Source organism: Aulonocara sp. 'chitande type north' Nkhata Bay, linkage group LG20, assembly GCF_057382095.1.
Source record: "Aulonocara sp. 'chitande type north' Nkhata Bay isolate Kocher_YH1m ecotype deep benthic linkage group LG20, A_spYH_male_GT1.1, whole genome shotgun sequence".
Taxonomy (NCBI): domain Eukaryota; kingdom Metazoa; phylum Chordata; class Actinopteri; order Cichliformes; family Cichlidae; genus Aulonocara; species Aulonocara sp. 'chitande type north' Nkhata Bay.
In genome coordinates, this window is record NC_141363.1 from 6,639,957 (window position 1) to 6,655,320 (window position 15,364).

Here is a 15,364-nt window from a genome sequence, read left to right on the forward strand (position 1 = left end):
TCGCCAGCTAATGTGGTCTGCGTATCCCTTTGGCTTGGGGATTCCTCTGGTAAGAACAAGTGAAAGGGAGAGATATGAAAGGATGACGAGGGCGGTTGAAAAAAAAAAAAAAAACAGAGGTTGAATCTGTCCTTCATTTCCGCTTGCCCAAGCATGTTCGCCAGACACAACTTGTGACTGTCACGCAGTTAACCAAGCCGTGATATAAGTTCATTACTGACACACAGCTGGTTCTGAAGGGGAGAAAAAAAGAGGGCAGAAAAAGGCAGATGAACACGTGATGAGAAGTACTGTGCTTTTAGGAAAAGCAGTTTGATGTGAAGAAGACAAAAGTAGAAAGATGCAATATGAATAAATAATATATAAATAAATGATGTATTGTCAGTTTCAAATGATAGCTGGAGGGAACCTCGACTTTAAACACCTCTGAAAAACAATCTTGCACGAGGAGGTAAAAAAAGATCAAGAGGAAGCAGGAGAACAGGCAGATGCAGAAGAGCAAAAAATGTTTGTCTTTGAGAAAATTAGAGCTTCTCTGAATAACCCCTGTGAACCATATTCTTTATCATGATGCGTGGGTGAGCTGCCAGAGGATTAGAAAGAGTGTGTGGCAGAGAGAGACGGGGGGAGAGGAAAAAAAAGGGACTCAGTCTCTAACAAACCCAGCAACAGAGTGCAGACTGACATAAGGGTTCATGCTTGATCCACCTCTCTATCAACGTATAGTCAGCGGCAACAGCAGGTGTTTTTATTGTTATTTGCTTCAGGAACAAACTAACAAATCAGGAAAAGATTTGTTAGTTAGATTAAAGAAGACTCCTTAATGAAGACCACCTCTTAATGTGCAACATTCTTCATGGCTGTGTCAAAACATTAAGAACAGCATTAGACCTTAAAGTCTTTCAAGTCAAGCTTGTCTGCAATCCCAGCACCACCCATATCAGCTGAAAGTTCAGATAATAGGCTCATTATCGGATGCTAAACAGCTTTAGCCTGTCTATATTTGCTACACATCTGGAAGCCTCTTTGCAACCCACATTTACCCCAGCTCCTACTTTATCATGTTGTCTGCTCTTGATCACCTCCAGTTTTCACCACATGCACGTTGGTAGGATGGGGGAGGTCCACGAACATGGACATAAAGCCACTTATAACTTACTGTAGATAAAACGGTAATAATCCTCTGAACTCTATTGTTTGTCACTGAAGTGCAGTCATCTACACTGTAGATTATGACTAAATAGAAGTATGTAAATCTTCAAGTTATTTGACCCTCCACAAACTCTGTCTTCCAGCCATGAAGTCGGACCGTAAGCGTCTGAAAGCAGAGAAGGCAGACCTGGTGAATCAGATGCAGCAGCTTTATGCCACATTGGAGAGCCGAGAGGAGCAGCTCCGTGACTTCATACGCAACTATGAGCAGCACAGAAAAGTACGGCACCCGTTTTCTAACAGTATAGAGGCACACGCATCCATACAGACCCACTTTTTCTTGTTTGTTTGGTTTTTTTGTAGTGCATGCTCTAATCTGCTTAATTAAAAAGACGGTTGGTTACAAAAAAGGATGTTTACAGTTTAAAAAAAAATGTTTTTGTGGTATTTAGATTTAGATGTTGGTGCGTATGTGGTGCCACAAGAATATGTCATAGTAAGCCCAACATCTAGAAGCACTTTTTTTATTCCTGTCATCTCAGGGTAAAAAAAAAATCAAATGAAATATTGAAAGCCCTAACAAGGCAGCACAGAAAGAGCCACTGCCTTTCTGTTTGAATCGTTCTGTTTAGTCGTGCTTGATGTGTGAACCAATCCATCAGGATCTGTGTGTCTACTAGGAGAGCGAGGATGCAGTAAAGGCGCTGGCCAAAGAGAAAGACCTCCTAGAGAGAGAAAAGTGGGACCTGCGGCGGCAGACCAAGGAAGCCACGGAGCACACGGGGATGCTGCGGTCCCAGCTTGATCTCAAGGAGAACCGCATCAAGGAGCTGGAGGCTGAACTTGCCATGGTGAGAGAGAAAGGCAAATGAGGGAACTTGACAGGCAGGTAGTGAGTCAGCACTGCATTACTGGCTTTTTATAGGCTCCATTTTCTGGAATCAGATATTTAGGAACATTTCTAATGTTAGAGTTCCTTTTTTTCCTTCTAAGATAACAATGTCGACTGACTAGTCAAAGAAACAAAGATATTGCACAAATAGTTTGAGTCCTGGTTCAGGGATATACAGTACATCTCTTTGGTCACTCTGCACTGTTTTGCCTAAACTGCATCTAATCAAAACACGGAAAGCCTTTTGAATGTACAGCATAGCCATCATTCATGTCTCCAACCCCCCCACCAGATGAGTAACTGTGTCAATCAGAGAATGGAGTTCCGGGTGTTTGAGCGCCTTGTGGACAGGGACTACTCTCCTAGGGTCATGGCGGTAAGACAGGCCCCAAGATTTAAATCTTTCCACTCCTGCCCCCTGTGGAGTTTTCTCCTATTTGTGACCTGTTTGTTGCTTTGGAAAGCCTCTTCCTGCTCCTCAGATGCACGTTTTTCATTTAGTGTTTTTAGTTGTTGTTGTTTTTTAAACTAACCCTCAGCCCACCCTGACTGATCCCAGTAATCCTAACATCGGTGGTCCCACAGATTTCCACTGTAATCGATCGGAATGTGTTTCAGGTCTAATTGAACGTTGAAATGCTTGGGGGAGGCAACAAAAACATCAGTAGTCTGACAACTAATGATTACATTGAAGGTTTGGGATTGTATTCTGTTTTGCATGACAGAGACTGTGATTGATAACCGTTTGACTGCTGGTAGACGGAGATGATTGCAGTGGAGTTGATTGTGCTGGTGATTTGCAGCCCGCCGCCGCTTGGCATGATGATACGATTCGCACAATAAGCAATAAAAAAAACATGTCAAGCATAATCAGAAAACATGAACACAAAGAAAAAGGTTTTATTGACACAAAATAAACATGCACAAACACAATGTCCAAGGCTCCAGTACAGCTCATTGTTACTCCTGCAGAAAAGCAGCGACAGAGCAAATATGTTCATTAAAGTTATAGAAAAGCTTAATTGTTTTCAATGTCTCCATTTTTTATTTTCTTTTTTTGCACCCCAACAACACCCCCAGCTTACACCGCCGTGGATACAAACAACCAGCACCTCCTCCAGATATTCTGTCAGAGCTCTCAGGAGTGGTAGCGAAAGATTTCACAAACAAAAGGAGAACAAGAATATAACTGCATTTTTAATGAGACAAGCGCCACATAACGAGCCCAGGGGAGAACTCGCATATCTGCATGCGCTTAGAGACTTGTAGTAGAAATCTGAGCACAACATGTATATGTACACACACACACATGGGGAAAAAAATAGAGATTTACCAGCCCACTCAAAAGTGAGTTTGCTGAAGTGAAGAATTTTGATTGTGGCTCACTGTGCTCTCTGACTGATGACTTCTTTCCGTCTGCCTCCTCAAGGCGAAACAGTCGCTAGCCACCCTGACCAAGGATGTGCCCAAGCGCCACTCGCTGGCCATGCCCACGGAGGCGGTTGTCAATGGAAACAACCAGGAGTGGGTGATGCAGGCCGATCTCCCTCTGACTGCTGCCATCCGACAGAGTCAGCAGACCCTCTATGTCCACACGGGGCATCCCGCTGACAGGCAAGGTAAGCCAGCAAGGAGCACCAATAACACCTTCATCCTGCACATGAGCTGACTGACATGAGGCGGTTTGACCATCATTTACCCTTTGCATGCTCATGTGAACCTGCTTCACACACATTCACTCCTACCATCTGCTTAGTATGACCACATTGTTGCCCGACGACGACGTTCCAGTTGTGACGTGTCATGCGCTTTCTGTATGATTTCAAGTGCAGATTTCTTGTTTTTGGGGGGGCTTTACAGCTTCTATGTGTCTTTGCTGCACACAAATGTTTTCTCTGCACTTGACAGCTATGGCAGCTGAGGATCAGCTGTGTGTTAAGAACCTATTTGTTTGAGGTTTGCTTTAGTTTTATGGAATTCAAACAGTAACTTGGCCCCGTTTTTTAATTTCATTTACATTTTTTCATTTCTTGTTCGTACCTAATTTTTCTTGGCCTCCTTTTCTACTTTTCAGCTCCCTCACAACATTTTCCGCAGTATCCTTTTGATTTGAGTTACACACACCTCACGAGATAGAGAAGAAACAGCCTCTCCTGTCACAGCTCCCGCTCTGTGCGGAGACGTTCATGGCTGAGACGCATTGCAGAACCACATTTTTAAAAATTCAAAGCAAATGTCTTTTCTTATTTGGCTCACTCACTTTGAATTGTGTCACCGCTAGAAAACAGTGGTGTGTTTTTAGCAAAGCGGCCAGCACAGTGCCGAAAACCCTTCTGCAAAACAAGATGGTCTGGTAAATTCAGCTGGCACTCAGTGCTCATCCTCATGTGTTTCAGTGCAGATGTCTGCACGAAGGATTGCAATGATATGTGTTATCTAAGCAAAATATGTAGGCCAAATAGCATGTAACAAAGAATAGGCAAGTTTTTCTTTTGGGGGGGGGGGTTGTAATACAGAAGTTCTATCATTATGGGAGTTGTAGAAGAAACGTGAGCCATCAGTTTGAGAGGCTCTGCTAAATTTAAAAGCAAGAAAAAAGCAATGAAAAGAAGGGAAGTGTAGCAGTGTCACCTCCTGCTACCCTAAAATAGAAAGCTCTGGACAAATTAGCCTCATAGCCACCAGAGTTGGAGTCCATCTCAGTCCTTTCAGAGGTTGCTTTTAAAGGGCAGTTATAGGGTTCACATAGGTTGCTGACTAATTGGGGACAGAAGCAAACATTCCCCTCCCCCCAAATAAAAAAAGAAAAACAGGAAAAATGTGTGAACAGTCACGAACCCTAAATTGCTATGCAATTGGTTGCACTGTATGTATCAGTCTCACCGCTGCACGCACACACACTTTCTCAAACCTCTGTGAAGCTGTTTTCACTGTTGCTTAGCAACTGCAGCTGATTGCAAATAATTTCAGGCTTTTTGGTTACAGACTTTTTTTTTTCTTTTTTCTTTTTCAAAAAGACATTTTTATTTAAAGGCATCGTGGCGTTATTTTAAAGAAAACAGATTTTTTTTTTGTCCCTGTTCTCTACTTCTGGTACACCCAAACACCCAAGAAAGAAACAAGCCTCTTCTCTTTTCCCTTTCGCCCCGTTTAGTGGCTGCCGTGCGGGTGAGCCCGTGCCACTCGCGCCAGCCCTCCATCATCTCCGACGCCTCTGCGCTGGAGGGAGACCGGTCGTCCACACCCAGCGACATCAACTCGCCGCGCCATCGGACTCACTCCCTCTGCAATGTAAGAGCTGCCCACCACCGCACCCTCCCAAGTAGTCGCCACACTGTAGTAACTGTTGACTTGCCCTTTGCTGCCCGGCTGCTGTTGTTTCCTTCCACCATCGTTCTGGCTGAATCCATGTCGTCCTCCCCCCCCCACCACGCAGTCTGTTGTGCACTCACTCGCAGCAGTGACTTGAATTTATGTGAAAACCAGCTGTGGTTGTTTGAATAAGTGCATGCCTTGGCACCATGTCAAGTGTCACTGTGTGTTGTGATCTTTATCTTGTGGTCTTTATCGCTCACTCTGCACCCTTACTTCACCGACTTCTCTGGTCTCTCATCTTTCTCCCATCTCTTCATCTCCTCCTTCTCGCTCCCTCTCTCTCTCCTTCTCTTTCTTCTTTCAGTCCCTAGAAGATCTGGAGGAGGCGAAGCGTAAGAAGAAGAAAGAAAAGATGGGGCTGGGGTCTCTGTCGCGCGTCTTCGCCCGAGGAAAGCAACGCAAGTCCCTCGACCCCGGTTTGTTTGATGGTACTTCAACACCTGATTATTACATAGAGGAGGATGCAGACTGGTAAAGCACACACGTCCGAGTGAACCACCTGGAGAGCCTTTTTTTGGCAGTTATCAGAGGACAACGTTGTATTGCCCGAGCGCATGCGTGAGAGAATGTGCGTGTTTGCGTGCGCGTCTGTGTGCGTGTGTGTGTGTGACGAAAGCGTGTACAGATAAAATAATGTGTGTACCTTTTATGTAGTCTCACATGCACGCATGCTTCGGTTTGTATGGGAGCGAGAGTGTGCGCGTGCTTGTGCCACCCATGGTCAACGGCCATGTCAGGAGCCGGAGGCGCGTCTTGCTTCGCTGAAGTGTAAACCTAAAGAGCAAATTGCACCTGTATGTATGTATGTATGTATATGTACAGCCCTGTAAATAGCGTGGAGAGTGTAATACAGCAGCAGTGTGGACATGTCATGTTGTATCTGCCCTCCAAAACAGCTGTGTTATCTGATCTTTGAATTGTTCTCTACATTTTTACTTTTTTTTTTTTTTTATTGTTTTCACTCAACTGGAAACTTGAAGGACTGCTGTACTTGTAAATAACAGTTGATGTGCACTCTGTGCGTGTAAATGTCTCCTTGTCCTGAATGCCTTTTTGTTATTTTTGACACGTACTCCCCGCCGTCCCTCCTCCCTCCCTCCCACTGCCTCTTAACTTTATCTCCTCCCTGTTTATTGTCCTGCCTGGTCCATCCCCTTCTTCCACACTGCCATGATGAGAACAGTTTCCTGTAGGCGGCATGCAGACTCCTGAAATTCACCGCTGGGTCGGTTGTCGGGTGCATATCCCTCAACCGCCGAAAAAAAAAAAAAAAAAGTCTGTGCAGAGGCAATCCTTGATATTTACTTAGAGAGACTTCAAAGAAGCTGCTATGAGAGGAATTAACTTTCTATGCAGAACAGTTTGTTCCCCTGCATTTTGAAGCCAAACAGGAAATGTGAGAAATGTGTTTTCTATCTCCTCAGATAGAAGGTACATGTGTGACATGCATGCACGTAGCCCCGGTCCCTAAATCATGCATGCCTGGTTACCCCACTACAAAGAAAAATCTCTCCCTGGTTATGTTTCCGAAGAGGTGATAAACTGTTTGCTTTTCTTTTTAATTTAAAAGAGAGGTTAGTTACTGATTTCATGTTCATTCATGATTTTGCCCCCATTTCAAATTAATTGATAAGATTTGTAAACTTGAACCTTTGCTGTTCAAGGAGCGCTCAGCTGAATGCTTAAGATCTTAACATCCTGAACTGCGCACAGTTTCGTTTTAATCTGCACCTGCAGGGCTTTTTATGCGAAATTACATTTGAAATATCAAAGGTCAGCAAAGAAAGAAAACTGAACATTACACTTTGAATTTTTAAATATTATTCCACACTATTTGCAAGGCTTTGTGCCTTTTTATCTCTCTTTGTTTTTTAGGATCTAAGCTGCTTTTATTCATTGGTGTATGAATACTGGGAGCAGGATTATTCTGGGAAACGTTAAAATAAGAAAGCTATCATCACAAAATACATAGCATAAACACCAATTATTCTTGCGTTGCAGGTGTTCAACTGACAGTCAAAATATTTCTAGACCTCTGGAATTAAGGGCGACTTAAGAGATGAGCAGAACCTCAATTAAGAGGTGCAGAAATTACATGAACTACAATTGAAGGTTAAAAATCAGGATTTAAGCATCCCAATCAAGCAAAGGCGTACCTTCTCCCATGACCCCATGACCTCAGCAAAACTTCCAATGTAGAGTTCAAGCCATAGCTGGGAAAAGGAAAAAATAAAGCAATTAACTTTGGACTAAAGGTTAATGGCATTAATCCGAGCAAAAGAATTTCCACAGACATCACGTTACTTCCGATCTTTCATTGGATCGAGTCGGAGTCTGCACTGCCACGCCCCAGGAAATCTTTTCTCTCCCTGATATTAAACTAACACTGGGTATTTGTTGGCCTCGCCTGAGACACTAGAGTGCCAGGTTACCGTGGCGTGTCCACGTATCCAGTAAGGAGATCGTCCTTTACATTTGAGTTCACAGTTATTGAATTTGCAGGTAAATCAGTAAGATAATTCAGAGATGAGTCACTATGAATCAAATTGTATGTACAGGAACAACGTCTCATGTTGAAAAAATTCACTGAACAGTCAGTTAAATGTATAAAATCTATGCTATTTTATCTTTTTTGTTTCATTCAGCTAATTTTTATGATCCTCTGCTGATGGGGAAACAACATATCAAGAGAAAAAAAACATTATGTAATTTTATCTTTTGATCCGTGCTCTGTTTTTGTTTTTTTTGTTGTTTTTTTAATTTCCCACGTATATTTTACTTTTTGTAAATGAGATAACATTGCAGAAATGAAATGAATATTATTATTATTATTAAAGAGTTTTATTTAAAGTCAAAGATGTAGGCCTCGGTGGAGGACTTCTATTCTGAAGCCCTGAGATGTTTAGAAGTGGATCGTAGCAAACTTTTAAAGGCATGGCAACAAAGTTACGCTCTAAAGAACTAAATGAGAAAAAATAAGATTATTTTAAAATAAAATAAGTAATGCTTAATTTCCACGTGGCTCTCCTCTCTTTCCCTTCATTAATGTTCGTGTGTGTGCGTGTTCATTTGTTGTGATATGGCTCTAATCCAGATTTGTCCTGTTATGCTGGAGGGGACTTACCATTTTTAACATGTGCCTTAGTTTCCCTCAGCCCTGCAACTCCCATCTGTGAGAGGACTGCATCCCAAAAGCTTCCCAATGGCCTCCTTTCCTCTCTTTTCCAATTTCAACTCCTCACTAAGCCAAAATGAAATTTTCCTCTTGTATTATATTAGAATCAATAATTAGAGAAAAACAAAACATTGGTGCAGAGGAGATGTGGCCATGTCATATTGTTGAATCTGATCTCATATGTGTCAGCACATGGCATCAATAATGTTTTGCTCTGATATGACTCCTGACCTCTAACACTGACCCCTCTTGTCTGACCTCCATCAGACTGTCGACACAGTGAGGCGACCCAAGAAGCGATCAGTCAGACTCAATGGGACCGAGGTGCACCAGTTCCTGTGGCTTTAAAAATGAGTCGTGCTGGGTTGCAAACTGTGTTTGCAGATGTCTTTTAATTCCTAACATCACAAAAAAAACACCTTTGGAGTTAAGCACTTCTTCAAGTTGAATTTAGCTCTAATGACAGGGATTTGGAAACAGTTGAGTGCTAACAGATACACTAAAATGCATTTGAGGGCTTTTTTCTTTTATTTCCTGTATACTCCAACAGTAAAGCTCCATACTCAGCGTCACTGGCTCAGAAACACTGGCTGCTTTTAATTTTGTGCTGAAGTATAGTTTGGGGGAAATTCACTGCTAAAATGCTTAACATAAATCTACAAGCAGGGGTGCTCATCATAGCTTTGCATGGACTATAAGAAGACTGGCTGTGACTTTATGGATTTACCATACAAGCTTATTTATAAGCCTTCTCGTCTGATGCACGACAGTAAAGCATAAGCATATTTACCAAACATTAAATGACTTCTTTAATATTCTTTTAATGAATTCAAGCTGAAGCTACTCCTTGATTAACTGGAAGACAGGAAACAGACTGTATGTACCTCCATATTTATCATTCAGACATGAGCATTGATTTCCTCATCTGCCTCTCAAGATAGCAAATAATCTTATTAATCAAAATGCCAAACTGTTACTTAAAGGGGCCTTGTAGTTTATCTACTCTATTTATCCTCCCTCGAAGCAGCGAAGAGCCACCATGGGTGATGTCATCCATTCAGCTGTAATCCATTTGTTTTTCCCAGTCATGGTATCAGAAATGCTGCTATATTATAGCAATAAGGTCTATTAAACGAGCTACCGAAGAGCACACTTAAGGCTCAGTGTCTCGTCTAAAGTGTAGTTAAAGGAAAAGCAAACAATTCACTGTGGTTTTTATAAAACATACAAAACTTACCTCCTCTCATAAAGGACACAAAACTCTTTACATAAATACCACACCGTAGCTAGCTCTGCTTTCACTGATATTTCCTTTATTAGGACTCTGTTCGGAAGGAAAAACAGACCTTGTACGCAGACCAGCATGCATCTTTGACCAAAAGAGCAGATCTATTCAACTTAATATGAATTGCTCTCAGAAGGGCACTTAGAAGTGTACGGTCGCTTCATGCATCTCTCTTCGGAGAGCACATGAAAGCATCCAGGTTGAGATGAATTACCGAAGGCGGGTTTAATAAAAATCAGTTTACTCAGACCCTCGAACCATCCAGTCGTGAATCTCCTTTGAGTAAACACACAATGGGCATAGTAAAGGCTGCCAAAAAGTAGGGTTTCCATGTTATTTGCTAGAAGTGACACTTAGGTGGAGGGAACAAAGAACCCGTTTTTGTGTAGTTTGTAAAAAGAATCTTGAACTTTCTTTTCCTTTAAAAACAAACAAACAAACAAACATAAAAAAGCAACCATGGATGTGATGATTGGAGTGACCATCAAGGAGAACAGTCATGTTACCATGGAGCTGTCATGTGGATGCTTCTGTGCAAGGCTTATTAGGGTCACAGGAGTTTTGGTTGAAGTTCATTCATTCACTCACTGGGTAAGCCTGTAAGTATGGCTGTATTCTGAGTGCTGAGGGTAATGTTGAGGTTTTCAGAAACTATGGAATAAGACAGGATACTTTGAAGTATTTCATTTGTATCACAAGATTTTAAAAAGGGAGAAAAACACAGTAAGTGCTGCAGTAAGTTCTTGATGAGCATTTCATGATGCTGTACCAACATCTGAGTCCAAACCTGATACCAGGTTGCCACCCGCTGGTCGGGGGTTAGTTAAATGGCTTTCACATTTTTACAATGAAACAAAACATGTTCTCGGCCAATATTTCTTTTCGTTTGTGACTCCACCACTTGTGAAATACTGAGAACTTAAATTTAACAATAATTTTTGTTAAAAAAAGGCAAAATATTTGGCTCAGTTTAGCGTGGTAACATTGAAACACCGCGGGGAATTATTCAGGCAGCGCTCAAAGTGTCAGGATTTACTCACAGTCGATTATAACATTGTGAGAGAGACGTGCTTTTAATGCATCGACATTTCTCATGCATCTCCTAATTGCATGTTTTAATATTACCACAGAGCTGTTAGCTGCGGGCTAATTTAGACAGATGAGTCATGTTAATTCAACAGCTCAAACAGCTGCTGGTTTAATGGACTTCTTAAGTGAGGAGCTTGTTTATAAAAGCTGCAACTTTGTTTACAGCATTACTGGCAAACGCTTGGCTTGCTGTCATGCAGCCAAAAGCTTAGGATGTCGTTAAAAGCTTGTTTGTTCCCTCTTCCCCTTAAATGGGCTGATTTGATATGAAACTATATGTATATATTGTTGTTGTTGCAGCACATTAACGTTGTTGTTGTTGTTTTTATTTTATTTTTCATTGCTCACCTCTGCTTTCACGCACAACCACAACCGCATCACCCATTTGTCTACCCACCCAGACTCGGATAGCCTCTCCAGCCCCACTCGCCTCAGCCTGTCAGACGGGTCAGAGGACCAGCTCGACCGTCTGCAGCAGGTGGAGCTGGCCAGGACAACGCCCATGTCTCTGTGGAGGGCAGGCACCGTGCAGGCCTGGCTGGAGGTTGTCATGGCGATGCCCATGTACATCCGCACCTGCTCAGAAAACGTCAAAAGCGGCAAGGTATGGCAACACCTGCAGGTTTCTACATGCTTCCATATTGTTTACTTTATAGCACTCTCGGCCTGAATGGCTTAACCTCCTGTGAAGTGTTGTTTCTTTGCTTTTTTTTTACTGGTGTCAAGCCAGCCTCCAATTCGAGACTTGCAGTCAAGCCAGCCTCCAGTTGATTTTACGTTCCCTGTGTTTTCAAAGTATTACGGGAATGGATGTGGAAACCAGATTTCAAAATAAAAGCCAACTTCGAGTGAATTAACAGATATGTTAAGAACATAATAACATAATAATTTAGGCTTTTTTTTTTTTTTTAGAAACTCTAATGTTACATCTACATGACACAGCCTTGTACCCTAATTGTGCCCTGTCAAGGCCATCTTATTTTGGATTTCAAAGTAAAAGCCCTGTGAATCTTCATTTTTGAACTACTCTTTCAATGAATTCATAATGCTCTTAAAAGCAAAAGTCGTATTTCCAAATACTATTTGAACTTTGTATCAACACTTTCCAACCGCAGTCTTTTTCACAGTAATACCATATCAAATAAATTCTTTCTGATTTTGCTTTTCATAGTAATGGCCCTTTGAAATTGCCGATATTTGACTTAATCTCCTAACGATTCAAAATGCTCTAAAATGGAAAATTCCTGTTTCCACAGGGTAATTCCACCTTAGATCAACAGTATACAACCCCACAGTGATACCATATCAATATCAAGTCATTCTGATTTTGCTTTCAAAAATAAAAGCCCTTTCAAATTGTCCATAATTGACCTAACTTTCAGTGATTTCAAAATGCTCTAAAATGGAAAATTCCTGTTTCCACAGGGTAATTCCACTTTAGATCAACAGTATACAACCCCACAGTGACACCATATCAATATCAAGTCATTCTGATTTTGCTTTCAAAAATAAAAGCCTTTTCAAATTGTCCATAATTGACCTAACTTTCAGTGATTTCAAAATGCTCTTAAATAGAATTTTGCTGTTTCCACAGGGTAATTCCACTTTAGATCAACAGTATACAACCTCACAGTGATACCATATCAATATCAAGTCATTCTGATTTTGTTTTCAAAAATAAAAGCCCTTTCAAATTGTCCACAATTGACCTAACTTTCAGTGATTTCAAAATGCTCTAAAATGGAAAATTCCTGTTTCCACAGGGTAATTCCACTTTAGATCAACAGTATACAACCTCACAGTGATACCATATCAATATCAAGTCATTCTGATTTTGCTTTTCATAGTAATGGCCCTTTGAAATTGCCGATATTTGACTTAATCTCCTAACGATTCAAAATGCTCTAAAATGAAAAATTCTTGTTTCCACAGGGTAATTCCACCTTAGATCAACAGTATACAACCCCACAGTGATACCATATCAATATCAAGTCATTCTGATTTTGTTTTCAAAAATAAAAGCCCTTTCAAATTGTCCACAATTGACCTAACTTTCAGTGATTTCAAAATGCTCTAAAATGAAAAATTCTTGTTTCCACAGGGTAATTCCACTTTAGATCAATAGTATACAACCTCACAGTGATACCATATCAATATCAAGTCATTCTGATTTTGCCTTCCAAAATAAATGCCCTTTCAAATTGAACATATACGGCCTACTTTTTTGACGATTTCAAAATGTTCTTAAACAGAATTTTGCTGTTTCCACAGGATAATTTCACTTTAGTTCAACAGTATACAACCTCACGATGTTACCATATCAATTTCAAGTCATTCTGATTTTGCTTTCAAAAATAAAAGCATTTTCAAAATGCCCATATCTGACTTGATCCTGGAACAATTTCAAAATGCTCTAAAATGGAAAATTCCTGTTTCCACAGGGTAATTCCACCTTAGATCAACAGTATACAGCCCCACAGTGATACCATATCAATATCAAGTCATTCTGATTATGCCTTCCAAAATAAATGCCCTTTCAAATTGAGCATATATACGACCTACTTTTTTAACGATTTCAAAATGTTCTTAAAAAGAATTTTGCTGTTTCCACAGGATAATTTCACTTTAGGTCAACAGTATACAACCTCACGATGTTACCATATCAATATCAAGTCATTCTGATTATGCCTTCCAAAATAATGGCCTGTTGAAAATGCCCATAATTTACCTAACTTTCAGTGATTTCGGAATGCTCTAAAAAGGAAATTTTCTGTTTCCACAGAATAATTTCACTTTAAATCAACAGTATACAACCCCACAGAGATACGATGTTAAGATCAAGTCACTCTGATTTTGCCTTCCAAAATAAAAGTATTTTCAAATTGCCCATAGACGACCTACTCGTTTAACGATTTCAAAATGCTCTTAAATTGAAAGATGCTGTTTCCACAGGATAATTCCACTTTAGATCAACAGTATCCAACCCGACAGTAAAACCATGTAAATTTCATGTTGGTCTGATTTCGCCTTTCAAATTAATGGCCCGTCGAATTTGTCCATATGTGATATACTCTTTCAATTATTTCAGAATGTTTTAAAAATGAAAATTGCTGTTTCAACACATATTGGGTTTTCATTTTGAAAAGCAAAATCAGACTCAATTGATTATGACAGAATTGAATCATAAAGATGATGTAAAAGGAAGCTGAAATTGCCACTAGGTTGTAATTGATAGTACGTTTATATTTTAAGTCTGTGGAAAGATGTCATGGTTGGTTTGCAAGCTGTTTTGTAATTTCTTTATTTAGAATGACATCTTTCCACAGACTTAAAATATAAACGTACTATCAATTACAACCTAGTGGCAATTTCAGCTTCCTTTTACATCATCTTTATGATTCAATTCTGTCATAATCAATTGAGTCTGATTTTGCTTTTCAAAATGAAAACCCAATATGTGTTGAAACAGCAATTTTCATTTTTAAAACATTCTGAAATAATTGAAAGAGTATATCACATATGGACAAATTCGACGGGCCATTAATTTGAAAGGCGAAATCAGACCAACATGAAATTTACATGGTTTTACTGTCGGGTTGGATACTGTTGATCTAAAGTGGAATTATCCTGTGGAAACAGCATCTTTCAATTTAAGAGCATTTTGAAATCGTTAAACGAGTAGGTCGTCTATGGGCAATTTGAAAATACTTTTATTTTGGAAGGCAAAATCAGAGTGACTTGATCTTAACATCGTATCTCTGTGGGGTTGTATACTGTTGATTTAAAGTGAAATTATTCTGTGGAAACAGAAAATTTCCTTTTTAGAGCATTCCGAAATCACTGAAAGTTAGGTAAATTATGGGCATTTTCAACAGGCCATTATTTTGGAAGGCATAATCAGAATTACTTGAAATTGATATGGTAACATCGTGAGGTTGTATACTGTTGACCTAAAGTGAAATTATCCTGTGGAAACAGCAATTTTCACTTTTAGAGCATTTTGAAATCTTTAAAAGAGTAGGTCGTATCTTGGCAATTTGAAAAGTCTTTTATTTTGGAAGGCATAATCAGAATGACTTGATATTGATATGGTATCACTGTGGGGCTGTATACTGTTGATCTAAGGTGGAATTACCCTGTGGAAACAGGAATTTTCCATTTTAGAGCATTTTGAAATTGTTCCAGGATCAAGTCAGATATGGGCATTTTGAAAATGCTTTTATTTTTGAAAGCAAAATCAGAATGACTTGATATTGATGTGGTAACATCGTCAGGTTGTATACTGTTGACCTAAAGTGAAATTATCCTGTGGAAACAGCAAAATTATTTTTAAGAACATTTTGAAATCGTTAAAAAAGTAGGTCGTATATATGCTCAATTTGAAAGGGCATTTATT

The 15,364-nt window shown here is 40.1% G+C and overlaps 1 protein-coding gene across 8 annotated transcripts in view; it reads left to right on the forward strand.

Annotated features, from left to right (window-relative positions):
• Nucleotides 1-15,364, forward strand: part of kazna (kazrin, periplakin interacting protein a) — a 196,269-nt gene that overhangs the window by 173,451 nt on the left and 7,454 nt on the right. For 5 of the 8 annotated variants that reach the window (XM_086278819.1, XM_086278818.1, XM_086278823.1 and 2 more), the window contains 7 exons: nucleotides 1,296-1,432; nucleotides 1,833-2,003; nucleotides 2,337-2,420; nucleotides 3,474-3,663; nucleotides 5,199-5,335; nucleotides 5,724-5,847; nucleotides 11,370-11,572. In XM_086278819.1, the coding sequence (XP_086134945.1) occupies nucleotides 1,296-1,432; nucleotides 1,833-2,003; nucleotides 2,337-2,420; nucleotides 3,474-3,663; nucleotides 5,199-5,335; nucleotides 5,724-5,847; nucleotides 11,370-11,572 (1,046 nt within the window). The remainder of the gene's footprint in view (nucleotides 1-1,295; nucleotides 1,433-1,832; nucleotides 2,004-2,336; nucleotides 2,421-3,473; nucleotides 3,664-5,198; nucleotides 5,336-5,723; nucleotides 5,848-11,369; nucleotides 11,573-15,364) is intronic. The other 3 variants (XM_086278821.1, XM_086278820.1, XM_086278822.1) reach the window with 3 other exon arrangements.